Source organism: Hemicordylus capensis, chromosome 14 (assembly GCF_027244095.1).
Source record: "Hemicordylus capensis ecotype Gifberg chromosome 14, rHemCap1.1.pri, whole genome shotgun sequence".
In the NCBI taxonomy this organism is placed as follows: domain Eukaryota; kingdom Metazoa; phylum Chordata; class Lepidosauria; order Squamata; family Cordylidae; genus Hemicordylus; species Hemicordylus capensis.
This window is the reverse complement of record NC_069670.1, coordinates 7,743,083-7,757,782: the sequence shown is the minus strand read 5'-3', so window position 1 is coordinate 7,757,782 and position 14,700 is coordinate 7,743,083. Positions and strand designations below refer to the sequence as shown.

Sequence of the window (14,700 nt, the reverse complement as noted above, 5' to 3'; positions counted from 1 at the left end):
TTGGGCTGGAGACCCCACATGAACCACGGCCCATCAGATTACGCACTCCTGAACTGGGCAAGATTGGCACATAAAAACCATAGTGTGGTCTGGTTCTCCAAAGCAATGCAAAGGTTCCCTGCCCAGGGAGGGCCCTGCGCTTTAAACACAGCGGGTGATGCTACAGGCACAGAGGATGTGTGTGTCTCATTTCCAGACATTGTTGTGGTCTTACTGCTGCTTGGTTGACCACAACGGATCTGTTTATGAAAGTTTCAGATTGTTTGACTGAATGTGTGCACTCTCTTTACAACCTAGAAGAAATGAAGGTGACACCGGCTAAGAACCAGAAAGGAGAAACTGGAAACTTCAAGTGCAAAATGAAGCAACTACTGGAAGTATTGAACTTCCAGAAACTGCTCTATTTTTATATAGTTTTCTATTGACAGGTTCTTCCGTCGTGGATTCCATTTGTGTTTGAAATGGTTTCATAAGAACAGCCCTGCTGGATCAGGCCCAAGGAAGCCCATCTAGTCCAGCATCCTGTCTCCCACAGTGGCCCACCAGATGCCTCTGGGGAGCCCACAAACAGGAGAGGAAGGCGTGCCCTCTCTCCTGCCGGTGCTTCCCTGCAACTGGTATTGAGAGGCATCGTGCCTCTGAGGCTAGAGGTGGCCCACAGCCACCAGACTCATAGCCCTTGATAGACCTGTCCTCTTTGCCTAAGCCCCCTTTAAAGCCATCCAAACTGGTGGCCATCACCACATCCCATGACAAGGAATGCCATAGATTAATTTTGCACTGTGTGAAAAAGTACTTCCTCTGGTCAGTCCTAAATTTTCCAGCCTTCAGTTTCATGGGATGACTGCTGTTTCTAGTGTTGTGAGAGAGGGAGGAAAATGTCTCTCTGTCTACCCTCTCCACTCCATGCATAATTTTATGCACCTCGATCTTCCCTTAGTTGCCTCTTTTCCAAAGTAGAGAGCCCCAGATGCTGTAGTCTAGCTTCATAAGGAAGGTACTCTCCTCTTCTGCACCTTTTCCAGTTCTACAATGTCCTTCTCAAGATACGGTGACCAAAGCTGTAAGCAACATAGTCGCTCCTGGGCTGTGCAATGTGCTCCCTATATGCATGGGGAACCATATGCAGGGTTTAACATCTTTGCCAGCCTTGAAAAGAGTCCTTAAGACCCCCCCCCCCGCTTTTTGGCCAGACTTTTAGTAATCTCTGAATGTTTTTAATTCTTTAATTGCTGTTTTAATGGTTTTATTTTGTTTCGATGGTGCTTATTTTTGTGAACCGCCTAGAGCCTTTGGAGTCAGGCGGTATACACATCAAATAAATAAATAATATACTCTGTGTGTGTGTGTGTGTATGTGTGTGTGTAGAAAGATATATAGATAGATAATATGCCTAACATGGGGTGGGGGGGGACGCTATTTAGGAAGGAGAGGGGCTGTTGTGCGTAAGCAGCATCTCTATGGTCCTCATGGAGGGCCAGCGCGTCTCCTCAACCCGGGCCCATCAAGAGCCCCCGCTGCCTAGCAGGGCTAAAGGCGGGCTGAGCGCCTACGCAGAGAGACAGCTGAGTGAGAAACCATTCCAGGAGGGAACTGGCTGCACGACACGGATCCGCTGCCATCTTGAGAGGGTTTTTCTGACTCTGCAGCCGCGCTTGCGGAGGTGGGCCTAGTGAGTGGGTGTGCGAGGCCGGGTGCATCTTGGAGGTGCCCCTCTCCCCCAGCCCAGCTGCTACCCACTAACTCTGCTCATCGGATGTGTGTGTTGAGCTGCACACCCCATCTCTTTGGCCTATATTCGGCTTTTTGCCGGAAGTTTAGGGATGTGTGTGTGCTATCTTCACACCCTTATCTCTTTGGCCATTATTCGGCTTTTTGCAGGAAGTGTAGATATGTGTGTGTTCTAGCTTTATGCCCCTATCTCTTTGGCCTATGTCAGGCTTTTTGCCGGAAGTGTAGGGATGTGTGTGTGCTAGCTGCACACCCATATCTCTTTGGCCCATATTCAGCCTATGTGCCGGAGGTGTGGCGATGTGTGTTTTCTAGCTGCACACCTTCATCTCTTTGGCCTATGTGCCGGAGGTGTGATGGTGCCTGCGTTTTAGCTGCACACCCTTATCTTTTTGGCCTATATCCCGTAGGTGTGGCAATGTGTGTGTTCTAGCTGCACACCCCTATCTCTTTGGCCTATGTGCCGGAGGTGTGGCGATATGTGTGCTCTAGCTGCACACCCTCATCTCTTTGGCCTATGTGCCGGAGGTGTGGCGATGTGTGTGTTATAGCTGTACACCCTTATCTCTTTGGCTTATATGCCGGAGGTGTGGCGATGTGTGTGCTCTAGCTGCACACCCTTATCTCATTGGCCTATGTGCCGGGGGAGTGGCAATGCCTGTGCTCTAGCTGCACACCCTTATCTCTTTGGCCTATGTGCCGGAGGTGTGGCGATGTGTGTGCTCTAGCTGCACACCCTTATCTCTTTGGCCTATGTGCCGGAGGTGTGGCGATGTCTGTGTTCTAGCTGCACACCCTTATCTCTTTGTCCTATGTGCTGGAGGAGTGGCGATGCCTGTGCTCTAGCTGCACACCCTTATCTCTTTGGCCTATGTGCCGGAGGTGTGGCGATGTCTGTGTTCTAGCTGCACACCCTTATCTCTTTGGCCTATGTGCCGGAGGTGTGGCGATGTCTGTGTTCTAGCTGCACACCCTTATCTCTTTGGCCTATGTGCCGGAGGTGTGGTGATGTGTGTGTTCTAGCTACACACCCATATCTCTTTGGCCTATGTTCTGGAAGTGTGGCGATGTCTGTGCTCTAGCTGCACACCCTTATCTCTTTGGCCTATGTGCCGGAGGTGTGGCGACGCGTGTGTTCTAGCTGCACACCCTTATCTCTTTGGCCTATGTTCTGGAAGTGTGGCGATGTCTGTGTTCTAGCTGCACACCCTTATCTCTTTGGCCTATGTGCCGGAGGTGTGGCGATGTGTGTGCTCTAGCTCCACACCCTTTTCTCTTTGGCCTGTATCCCGGAGGTGTGGCGATGTGTGTGTTCTAGCTGCACACCCTTATCTCTTTGGCTTATATGCCGGAGGTGTGGCGATGTGTGTGCTCTAGTTGCACAGCCTTATCTCTTTGGCCTCTTTGCCGGAGGTGTGGTGATGTGTGTGCTCTAGTTGCACACCCTTATCTCTTTGGCCTCTTTGCCGGAGGTGTGGTGATGTGTGTGCTCTAGCTGCACACCCTTATCTCTTTGGCCTATGTGCCGGAGGTGTGGCGATGTCTGTGTTCTAGCTGCACACCCTTATCTCTTTGGCCTATGTGCCGGAGGTGTGGTGATGTCTGTGTTCTAGCTGCACACCCTTATCTCTTTGGCCTATGTGCCGGAGGTGTGGTGATGTGTGTGTTCTAGCTACACACCCATATCTCTTTGGCCTATGTTCTGGAAGTGTGGCGATGTCTGTGCTCTAGCTGCACACCCTTATCTCTTTGGCCTATGTGCCGGAGGTGTGGCGACGCGTGTGTTCTAGCTGCACACCCTTATCTCTTTGGCCTATGTTCTGGAAGTGTGGCGATGTCTGTGTTCTAGCTGCACACCCTTATCTCTTTGGCCTATGTGCCGGAGGTGTGGCGATGTGTGTGCTCTAGCTCCACACCCTTTTCTCTTTGGCCTGTATCCCGGAGGTGTGGCGATGTGTGTGTTCTAGCTGCACACCCTTATCTCTTTGGCTTATATGCCGGAGGTGTGGCGATGTGTGTGCTCTAGTTGCACAGCCTTATCTCTTTGGCCTATGTGCCGGAGGTGTGGTGATGTCTGTGTTCTAGCTGCACACCCTTATCTCTTTGGCCTATGTGCCGGAGGTGTGGTGATGTGTGTGTTCTAGCTACACACCCATATCTCTTTGGCCTATGTTCTGGAAGTGTGGCGATGTCTGTGCTCTAGCTGCACACCCTTATCTCTTTGGCCTATGTGCCAGAGGTGTGGCGATGTGTGTGCTCTAGCTCCACACCCTTTTCTCTTTGGCCTGTATCCCGGAGGTGTGGCGATGTGTGTGTTCTAGCTGCACACCCTTATCTCTTTGGCTTATATGCCGGAGGTGTGGCGATGTGTCTGCTCTAGCTGCACACCCTTATCTCTTTGGCCTATGTGCCGGAGGTGTGGCGATGTCTGTGTTCTAGCTGCACACCCTTATCTCTTTGGCCTATGTGCCGGAGGTGTGGTGATGTGTGTGTTCTAGCTACACACCCATATCTCTTTGGCCTATGTTCTGGAAGTGTGGCGATGTCTGTGCTCTAGCTGCACACCCTTATCTCTTTGGCCTATGTGCCGGAGGTGTGGCGACACGTGTGTTCTAGCTGCACACCCTTATCTCTTTGGCCTATGTTCTGGAAGTGTGGCGATGTCTGTGTTCTAGCTGCACACCCTTATCTCTTTGGCCTATGTGCCGGAGGTGTGGCGATGTGTGTGCTCTAGCTCCACACCCTTTTCTCTTTGGCCTGTATCCCGGAGGTGTGGCGATGTCTGTGTTCTAGCTGCACACCCTTATCTCTTTGGCTTATATGCCGGAGGTGTGGCGATGTGTGTGCTCTAGTTGCACAGCCTTATCTCTTTGGCCTCTTTGCCGGAGGTGTGGTGATGTGTGTGCTCTAGTTGCACACCCTTATCTCTTAGGCCTATGTACCAGAGGTGTGGCGATGTGTGTGCTCTAGCTGCACAGCCTTATCTCTTTGGCCTATATCCCGGAGGTGTGGCGATGTGTGTGCTCTAGTTGCACACCCTTATCTCTTTGGCCTATGTGCCGGAGGTGTGGCGATGTGTGTGTTCTAGCTGCACACCCTTATCTCTTTGGCCTGTGTGCCGGAGGTGTGGTGATGCTTGTGCTCTAGCTGCACAGCCTGATCTCTTTGGCCTGGGCTATGCATTTTCCTGCAGCAAGCTGAGGCTTGGCTCTAGGAATGACAATGGGCCAAGCCTTTTCCTGGAAAAGGCTGCCCTCCTGTGGCTACTTTTTGCACTGCGGCATGGTGTGTATTTGCCACACCAGGAAACTGCACTGCCCGTTGCCATCCAAATGGTCAAGCCTCAAAGTCTCTGGCGGGATATAGGGGAGTCCAGCTGGAACACAGAAGTCGCCACACCTCCGGGGCATAGGCCAAAGAGTTAAGGGTGTGCAGCTGGAATACACACATTGCTACACTTCCCGCAAATAGCCGAATACAGGCCAAAGGGATATGTTTTTAATTCTTTAATTGCTGTTTTAATGGTTTTCTTTTGTGTCGATGGTGCTTATCTTTGTGAACTGCCTATAGCCTTTGGAGTCAGGCGGTATACAAATAATATAAAGAAATAATGTGCGTTTGTGTATCAATATATGTAATATGCCTAAGGCTGGGGGGGGGGCGCTCTTTAGGAAGGAGAGGGGCTCTTCGCAAGCAGCATCTCTATGGGCCTCGTGGCGGGCCAGCGCCTCTCCTCAGCCCGTGCCCATCAAGTGCCCCCAACGCCTAGCAGGGCCGCCGAAGTGGGGCTGCGCGCCTGCGCAGATGGGCAGCTGAGCGGGAAACCATTCCAGGAGGGAACTGGACGGCGCGGATCCGCCGCCATCTTGAGAGGGTCTTTCTGACTCCGCATCCGCGCCTGCGCAGGTGGGACCAGTGGGTCGGCGACGGCGTGCGAGCGAGGCCGGGTGCGTCTTGGTGGCGCCCTTCTGCCCAGCCTGCCCGGCTGCTCCCCGCCCGCTCTGCTCGTCGGACTTGGGTGCAGCCCCGGACCCCTAACGGAGAAGCAGCCCATCAGGTGCCTGGAGCGGGTAAGCTGGAGCCCGCTTTTAAGCTTGCGGGGGGGGGGGGGGGCGAGAGGGCTGAGCCTGTTTGCGGGTGTCGCCGAACTACAGCTCCCGTCGTTCCCCGCGGCCCTGAATGCCGCGCAGGAGGGCAATGCGATGCCACGCTGCTGCTGCTGCTGCTTGTTGTTGCTGTTGTTATTGGGAAGGGCGGGGCCAGCCCCACAGTGGGTCGCCTAGGCGGGGGAGGAGGGCGTGGCAGGCGGCGGGGGGGGGATGGTCCTGCCGCTGGGCAGGCGGGGGGGCTCCCTCCCGGGGGCCTCCCTGCCTGCCTCTCTCCCTCCTTCTGGTCCAGGCAGGGCTGCTCAGCTCCGCAGATGCTGCTGGACTACCATTCCCATAATCCCCGCTGTTAGCCGCTGTGGTAGGTTGGGGATTCTGGGAGTTGTAGTCCAAAAGCATCTGGGGGCAGGTGTGTGTGTGGGGGGGGGGGGCAAAGTTGAATGGACCCTGTCCCTGCCTGCTTGCTTGCTTGCTTGCTCTGCCTGCCTCCCACCCACCCGTCCTCCCAGTCAGGTCAGGAAAAGAGGCGGCTGCTCTTCTGCTGACAGCCCTTGACGAGACCCCCCCTGCTCCCCCCCCAAGCACTGCAGGAGAGTCCCCCCCCCCCCCACTGCCCCCACCTCCATCTGACCGGACTCCCCTGCCAGACCTCATAACCCGTATCTTCCATCCCCACAAGATCTCTTCACCCTCAAGTGTCTCGCATCTCCCCGGCCAAAACATTTTCATTTGACTTCAAGAATCTTAAATGGTTTCAATGTTTTAACTTTGTTTTTAAACTCTCAGCAAAAAAACCTAAAAGTTGGTAAACAAAAAGACCTCAGATGTTTCAGTGTGACACACCACCCTCCCTTTATGTAAAACAAATGAACACAGATGAAAACCTCGGTTCCCCAGCGGTTACATTCCTTAGACGTTCCCTTAGACGTTTATTAGGCTAATAAACTTCATAGCCTTGGCCAGTGCCTCCTGAGCATTAATGTCAGGTCTCAGTTTCTCCATAAAGGCTGCTTCCTTGGTTTTCCTCCTTTTGTAGGTTCCCTTCAATCCCTAGAATAGATATTTGAGTGGGCCGCATTTGGCCTTCATGCTTGATCTGCATATGGAATGACCAGGGTTTCGTTCTCTTTGCACATTGCAAAATATCTAAAATACCGATTTTAGGGATTGAAAGGAACCTACAAAGTGTCTTGCCCAATGGCTGGGGCTGGCGTCTCCATTGGGAGAAATGGGACGCTTGGGGCAGGGGAACTCCGCACCACCACCTTTATTTTTCTATAGAATAAACCACTGGATTGTGCTTAGAAGGTAAAGAGCCATTAGGAGATGTGTGAATGGGGGAAAATGTTGTATTTTCCTTCTTCCTCCTGCAGAGTCTGGTTTTTTTTTTTTTTTTTTTTTTGAGGAGGTGGCCGTGCAGTTCAGCAGGGAGGAGTGGGCTCTGCTGGATCCGTCCCAAAGGGCCTTGCACAAGGAAGTCATGGAGGAGACGTTTGCCTTGATGGCCGCTCTAGGTGAGGCGCCCTCTTTGCTCGATCCTGTCTTCTTTGTAGTGCTGAATGTACCGTGCCTTTTGCATTTGCCTCTCCCTCAGTCCTCCCCCTCTGCCCCAAATATTGTCCCTTCCAACACCCCACCCCCTTGCATTGATAGAGCATCCCTGAGAGGGGGAGAGGTTTGGCCATCTGGGACGGGGGAATCGGAGGGCCCCCCTTGGGCAGGCAAGAAGGTGAGCCCTTCTTGTGGGGTTGGGGAGAGGCAAGAAACTAGTAGTGGGGAGGAGAGAAGAAAAGCAAAGGAGGGGAGGAATATCCCCCTCAACCTCCTGGAATGGTCTGTCTGCAGCCCACGTCCAGCTGTTCCTCCTGGGGCCCCATGGGGAGCAGGCTGCCTTCTTTGGATCGGGGAGGACGTTATCACGGCCCATGCCCCCTGCTTCTTTCCCTCCCTTCTCCCCAAGACTGAGCGATGGAGAAGCTAGCGACTGGGCCAGGGTCCCCCAGTGAGTTCTTCCAATGCAATCAGAAGTTCCTTTCTGCTGCTGTGAGGCCAGCTCCTCTCTCCCTCAGCCTGGCCTACCTCACAGGGGTATTGTGAGGATAAAAACCGAGATAACCCGCCCTGAGCACCTTTAGGCACCTAGATGATCGGAGACCGTAGGTGAAAGCCAGTGCAGACTCCTTTCTTTTTTAAAAAAAGAGATGTGGAAATAAATATCACACCCTGCATTCTTGACATAATGTCTGATTCTGGAAGTGCAGCTAGGAGCATAGTTGAGGTTCAGTGGATTTCAGCCAGCCTAGAGGGGTTCCAGCCACTCTCAGGGAAGAAAACGGGGCCTTGTTCCGTTTTTCCAAGTGTAAGGAGGTTGAAGGAGGTCTGTGTGAGAGCAGTTGCCCACGGAGGCCGTGAATTCTAGGGTCACAGCAAACAAGGGGGGCTCAGAGTGAGGGTTGGAATTGCCAGGCATAACTATCCAGGGGGGCTTATGCCTTAATACCACACACACACACACCACGGCCCCCTCTCCCAGCAAGAGAGATTGGTGTCTGAGCTATGCAAACACAAAGAACCTACAACTGGATTTCCCAACAGGGTAGCCAGTAAGCCAGATGGAGCCCTGATTGTGATCTGCCCTGAATACCTTCCCACATTGAGCCTGGGTTGCTGCTGGCGGGGGCAGGGGGGCTGCCTCCCCACCCCCAATGACTCAGTTACTCAGAGCAGGTTGGCTTCGTGGTTCTTCTTGGGTGCTTCCAGGGATAGGAGAAGAGGGGGACTCCTGTCCTATCTCAGGCTCTGACCAGTTTTCTCTTTTTGTTCTCGCAGGTGACCGGGGGGAGAGTGAGGAGGAGGAAAAACCCCACCCAGCATTGCTCAGAGGAATCAGATGGGGAAAGAAGGAAAAACAGAGAAGGCAAACTAAAGCAAAGCAGAGGAACGGGAAGGGATCTTATGCTTCTCAGTATGGCAACATCCATAAATTTGGAATCCAAAAAACGGTGGCGAAAGAAAGGGAAAGGTGCCAGCGCCCTGCGAGAAGGAAAGCTTCTGAACCAGGCTTTCAAGCTCAGTGGGAAATGGACACAAGGGAGAAACCACACAGATGCTTGGAGTGTGGAAAGGGCTTCATCAACAGGGGAAACCTCACCAAACATCAAAGAACCCACACTGGAGAGAAACCATGTGAGCTCTTGGAAGGTGGAGAGAGCGTCAAGGTGAGTTCCCACCTGACTTCACATCAAAGAACCCACACTAGAGAGCGATCTTTTAAATGCTTGGAGTGTGGAAAGAGCTTCAGTAACAATAGATCACTTACTGTGCATCAAAGAACCCACACTGGAGAGAAACCATATAAATGCTTGGAGTGTGGAAAGAGCTTCAGTGTCAATGGATCGCTTACCACACATCAAAGAACCCACACTGGAGATAAACCGTATCGGTGCTTGGAGTGTGGAAAGGGCTTCGGCAGCAATGGAAGTCTTACTATACATGAAAGAAGCCATAGTGCAGAGAAACCTTTTAAATGCTTGGAGTGTGGGAAGAGCTTCAGTGTGAGTTACTGCCTCACTTCACACCAAAGAACCCACAGTGGAGAGAAACCATATCAGTGCTTGGAATGTGGAAAGAGCTTCAATATGAGTGGATCACTTTACATCCATCAAAGAATCCACACTGGAGAGAAACCTTATCAGTGCTTGGAGTGTGGAAAGAGCTTCAGTGAGGGTGGATCACTTAAAGTGCATCAAAGAATCCACACTGGAGAGAAACCCTATAAATGTTTAGAGTGTGGAAAGAGCTTCAGTGCGAGTGGATCACTTACCGTGCATCAAAGAATCCACACTGGAGAAAAACCGTATCAGTGTTCGGAGTGTGGAAAGAGCTTCAGTGCGCATGGTTCCTTCATTTTCCATCAAAGAAGCCACAGTGAAGAGAAACCATATCAGTGCTTAGAGTGTGGAAAGAGCTTTAGTCAAAGTTCACAGCTTACTGTGCATCAAAGAACCCACACTGGAGAGAAGCCATATCAGTGTTTGGAGTGTGGAAAGAGCTTCACCAAGAGTGGAAATCTTACCCTACATGAAAGAACCCACACTGGAGAGAAACCATATCAGTGCTTGGAGTGTGGAAAGAGCTTCAGTGACAGTGGAAAATGTAGCAGACATCAAAGAACCCACACTGGAGAGAAACCATACCAGTGTGTGCAGTGTGGAAAAAGTTTCAGTAGCAATTCATATCTGATTGTGCATCAAAGAACCCACACTGGAGAGAAACCATATCAGTGCTTGGAGTGTGGAAAGCACTTCAGCCAAAGTTCACAACTTGCAGTGCATCAAAGAAGCCACACTGGAGAGAAATAATATTATTTATTTATTTTTCAGATTTGTATCCCAAACTTCCATCTCTGGGCGGTTATAAGCAATTTAATCTTTAAAAATTTGTGCTCTGTCTGAAGCTCTTTCCAAACTGGAAGCATTTATATAAGCAATATACATGCTTCCAGTTTGGAAAGAGCTTCAGCCAGAGCACAAATCTTTTTAAAGATCAAAGAACCCACAGTGGAGATTGTAATGAAATGGGGTGGGGTGTGTGTGTTCTCTTATAGCATTCCAGTTAATAAATACTAGTAGGTGAGGCTCATCATTATGATTTATTATTTTTAATTTATCAAATTTATACTCTGCCCAAACTTAAATCTTTGGGCAGCTAACAACATTGACTTGACAAAGTCATTTTGCTTAGATTACACTTCTAAGAAAGTTCCAGGAAATTAAATGCTGTATATGAAATCTTAATGTGCTTGCAAAAGGGAAGTAAAATAAATGTTTGAAATTTTGAGGAGTTAAACGTCAAACATGCATTTTCTTGTATAATGACCACATATGGTAAATTTGAATCAGAGAAAAATCTTCTGCTTTTCTTGGGCATTATGTTGTTTTGGAATTATTGATGTCGCCAGTGAGTGTTAAAAACCTGTTGAGAACAATCATAGTTCAAATATTTATTTTATTTAGCCAATTTGACTGCCTGACTTCCTTAGACTCGAGGCAGTTTACATAAATTAAAACAACGCAGACAAGAGAAAAAGGAACCCCCCCCCCAAAAAAACCCTAAAAGCCTGGCCAAATGTGGGTGTCTCTTGAGAGAGAGCAGTGCCCGGGTGTGGCAGCGCTCTCTCGGTGTGGGTGTGTCTAGAGAAGGGGTGCCTGGGCGTGACTGCTCCCTGGAGACCCTCCTATGAGCCAGGGCCCCACGTACCTCCCCTGGGCCCAGAACTCTGAGAAGGCCCACCTGAGATGACCCCACAGAGCGGGTCAAAGATCGACGGGAGAGGCAGTCCTGAAGGTACACAGGCGCCAAACCCTGAAGAGGTTTATAGGTGATAACCAGCACCTTGAATTGGACCCAGAAGCGAACTGGCACCCAGTGCAGTGACCTCAGCAAAGGGGAAACATGGTCATATTTTCTGCTGCCCACAAGCAGCTGGGCCATGGCGTTTGGGGCCGGCTGAAGCTTCCAAGTTGCCTTCAAAGGCAACCCCAGGTCATTCTTTGTTTCAGTCATTCTTTGAATGAGGTCCCAAACATAGTCTGGTGTGAAAAGTAGGTATGACTTTATTTTGAACAAAGAAGCAAACATGCTTTTCAAAATATCTCATTCATTCATAATAGACGAATAGATGCATTTGTATCTCTGTTAGTGAAGGGTATCAGGTTGTACGGGGAGCCTTGCTCTGAATGCTGAAGAAGCAGAGAAAGCCCCGCTGTGGTTGGGCGGTGGAGACTCCAGATGCAGACTGCCGGAGGAGTCAGTTTCAGCCTGAATCTGTTAGAATTGTCTGTAAAAGGAGGTGCAGGAGGAGGGCACATATTTATTTATGGTTTATTTTATTTATCAAATTTGTATACCGCCCCAAACCTTCGTCTCTGGGCGGTTTACAACAACATAAAACCAGTTAAAAATGTATACAAACACTTAAAGACACTTTAACAATTTAAAAATAGCCAGAAATTAAAAACCCCAATATTAGGAAGCTGCGAAAGCTTGGGCAAAAAGATGGGTTTTCAGGTGTGTGTGTGTGTGTGTGTGTTTTTAATTGCCAGAGATGGAGAGGATCGCATCTCAGCAGGGAGCACATTCCACAATCTGGAGGCAGGTCTGAGTTGGCAGTAACTGGAGACGGACCTCCTTAGATGACCTCAATGGGCGGTCATATCCTGATCACAGGTGGGAAGCCAGGAAAATGCATCACACTTTGCCAATCAGACAGTAAATCTGCTGCAGTGGAGCCAGCCTTTACTCTGGCATTCAACCCGCAGGTGTTTTGACCATGGGGTTTTCTCTCTCTCTCCCCCCCCCCTCCTCATCCTATCTACCACTAGACCAGAGCTGCACAACTCTGGTCCTCAAGCTGTTGGACTACAATTCCCATCATCCCTGACCGCTGGGCACTGCTTGGGGAGGACGGGAGCTGTAGTCCAGCAACCACTGGAGGGTCCAAGCTGGGCACCCCTGCACGAGTCTGTGAGAGCCTCCCCCCCCCTTTGGATGTCTGGGCTGTGCCTTCCTTCCCTGCAAGAGGATCACGGTTGCCAACTCCCACCTTTGCACCGTGCTTCTGCATCCTCAATGCTCCGCTTTGTTTCAAGAGCCTCGTCTCTGCTGCTCCTCTGGGGTGCCCTGAGCTTGGCCTGGCACTCAGAGGAGCCTCCCAGGGGGCAGTCCAGGACGCTGTTCAAATGCCCCCCCCCAACACCAGAGGCTTCCCCAGGGAAGGGCGGGGCGGGGGGCCATGCACCCCCCCTGGGAGCTAGGAAGGAGCCTCTCCGTGCCTGCTGGCTCCTTCCGCCCTCTCTTCCCGGGGGGCCCGAGGGGGGGGGTGTGGTGCAGGGGGGGGCTTCCTTCCTCCCTCCCCCCGATATGGCGTGCCTACCTGCGGGGGCGAGGAGGGGCTGCGGCGTGGAGGCGGCGGCGTCTCGATCACCCTCCAGCAGGGCCAGCGCGGAGTTCTCTCTCCAGTCCGCGCGCCAAGCGCCTCCGCCTTCTAGTGAGCGCGCCGCCGCCCCGCCCTCAGCCCCGCCCCTCTGCGGCGCTCCCGGGATTGGCCGGCGGGGCGGGGGCGGGGCGGGTGCCGATTGGCCAGCAGCCGGCTGGAAGGGGCGTGCCCGGCGGGGCTCCTGCCACAAAGCCCGAGGGCGCCTCAGAGGAGGACGCAGCTCAGCTCGGCTCGGCTCCAGGAAGCGGCGGAGAAGCGGCAGCAGCAGCAGCGGCGGATGGTGGCCCCGGCAGGCAGGCGGCCCGGCCCGGACCGCGCCGCGGCGGAGCAGACCCGGAGCAGCTCCGACGTCCTCCCGGGACTCGGAGAGGAGAGGCCTCGCCTGGTGGGTGGGTGGGTGGGTGGCTGGATGGGGGCCTGCAACTCCCCCCCCCGCAACAGCGGATGGATCGTGATGGAAATAAAGATGCTCCCCCCCCAGCCTATCTCGTTCTTCCTCGGAGGGGTGTGTGGAGGGGTGCAAGGAGCGAGGGAGGGAGGGAGCTCTCTAGAGAGGCGAGCCTGTGTGTGGGTGTGTGTGTGTCTAGGGAGGGGTGCCCAGAAGAGCCCCTCTCTAGAGACCTGTGTGTTTGTGTGGTGTGTGTAGATAGTGCGAGTTTCTAGATATCTCTGAGTTTGTGTGTGTGTAGCAGGGGTCTCTAGGGAAGGGCGCCTCGGAGAGCCCCTCTCTAGAGACCTCTCTCTGTGTGTAGCTAGTGGAGGTCTCTAGGGAGGGGTGCCCAGGAGAGCCCCTCTCTAGAGACTTCTTTGTGTGTGTTTGTGTGTATAGCTAGTGGGGGTCTCTAGGAGGGGTGCCCAGGAGAGCCCCTCTCTAGAGACTTCTTTGTATGTACAGCTAGTGGGGGTCTCTAGGAGGGGTGCCCAGGAGAGCCCCTCTCTAGAGACTTCTTTGTGTGTGTTTGTGTGTATAGCTAGTGGGGGTCTCTAGGAGGGGTGCCCAGGAGAGCCCCTCTCTAGAGACTTCTTTGTGTGTATAGCTAGTGGGGGTCTCTAGGAGGGGTGCCCAGGAGAGCCCCTCTCTAGAGACTTCTTTGTGTGTGTTTGTGTGTATAGCTAGTGGGGGTCTCTAGGAGGGGTGCCCAGGAGAGCCCCTCTCTAGAGACTTCTTTGTATGTACAGCTAGTGGGGGTCTCTAGGAGGGGTGCCCAGGAGAGCCCCTCTCTAGAGACTTCTTTGTGTGTGTTTGTGTGTATAGCTAGTGGGGGTCTCTAGGAGGGGTGCCCAGGAGAGCCCCTCTCTAGAGACTTCTTTGTGTGTATAGCTAGTGGGGGTCTCTAGGAGGGGTGCCCAGGAGAGCCCCTCTCTAGAGACTTCTTTGTGTGTGTTTGTGTGTATAGCTAGTGGGGGTCTCTAGGAGGGGTGCCCAGGAGAGCCCCTCTCTAGAGACTTCTTTGTATGTACAGCTAGTGGGGGTCTCTAGGAGGGGTGCCCAGGAGAGCCCCTCTCTAGAGACTTCTTTGTGTGTGTTTGTGTGTATAGCTAGTGGGGGGTCTCTAGGGAGGGGTGCCCAGGAGAGCCCCTCTCTAGAGCCTTCTTTGTGTGTGTGTGTAGGGGGGGTCTCTAGGGAGGGGCGTCTAGGAGTGCCCCTCTCTAGAGATTTCTCTGTGTGTGTGTGTGTTTAGGTAGGCAGTGGGGGTCTCTAGGGAGGGGTGCCCAGGAGAGCCCCTCTCTAGAGACCTGTGTTTGTGTGTGTGTGTAGGTGGGGGGGTCTCTAGGGAGGGGCATCTAGGAGTGCCCCTCTCTAGAGAATTCTCTGTGTTTGTGTGTGTTTAGGTAGGCAGTGGGGGTCTCTAGGGATGGGTGCCC

The 14,700-nt window shown here is 52.5% G+C and overlaps 1 protein-coding gene and 1 long non-coding RNA gene across 5 annotated transcripts; one reads left to right on the top strand and one right to left on the bottom strand.

Moving 5' to 3' along the window:
* Positions 1-5,567: 5,567 nt before the first annotated feature.
* Positions 5,568-10,679, top strand: LOC128337576 (zinc finger protein 84-like). 4 transcript variants are annotated; one of them, XM_053278746.1, is made up of 3 exons: positions 5,568-5,801; positions 7,211-7,351; positions 8,667-10,679. In XM_053278746.1, exons 2-3 carry the CDS (start codon positions 7,318-7,320, stop codon positions 10,196-10,198), a joined length of 1,566 nt encoding a protein of 521 aa, XP_053134721.1. In that variant the 5' UTR covers positions 5,568-5,801; positions 7,211-7,317; the 3' UTR covers positions 10,199-10,679. The 4 variants fall into 4 exon arrangements, with proteins under 4 accessions (XP_053134721.1, XP_053134724.1, XP_053134723.1 ...); XM_053278748.1 differs by having other exon boundaries at positions 5,582-5,801; positions 7,246-7,351; XM_053278747.1 differs by having other exon boundaries at positions 5,582-5,801; positions 7,243-7,351.
* A 750-nt stretch (positions 10,680-11,429) lies between these two features.
* LOC128337641 (uncharacterized) lies at positions 11,430-12,901 on the bottom strand. The gene is made up of 2 exons (XR_008312354.1): positions 12,772-12,901; positions 11,430-11,676 (listed from the first exon to the last, which is right to left on the bottom strand). It is a non-coding gene; the product is annotated as an uncharacterized LOC128337641 (long non-coding RNA).
* Between the last annotated feature and the right edge of the window lie 1,799 nt (positions 12,902-14,700).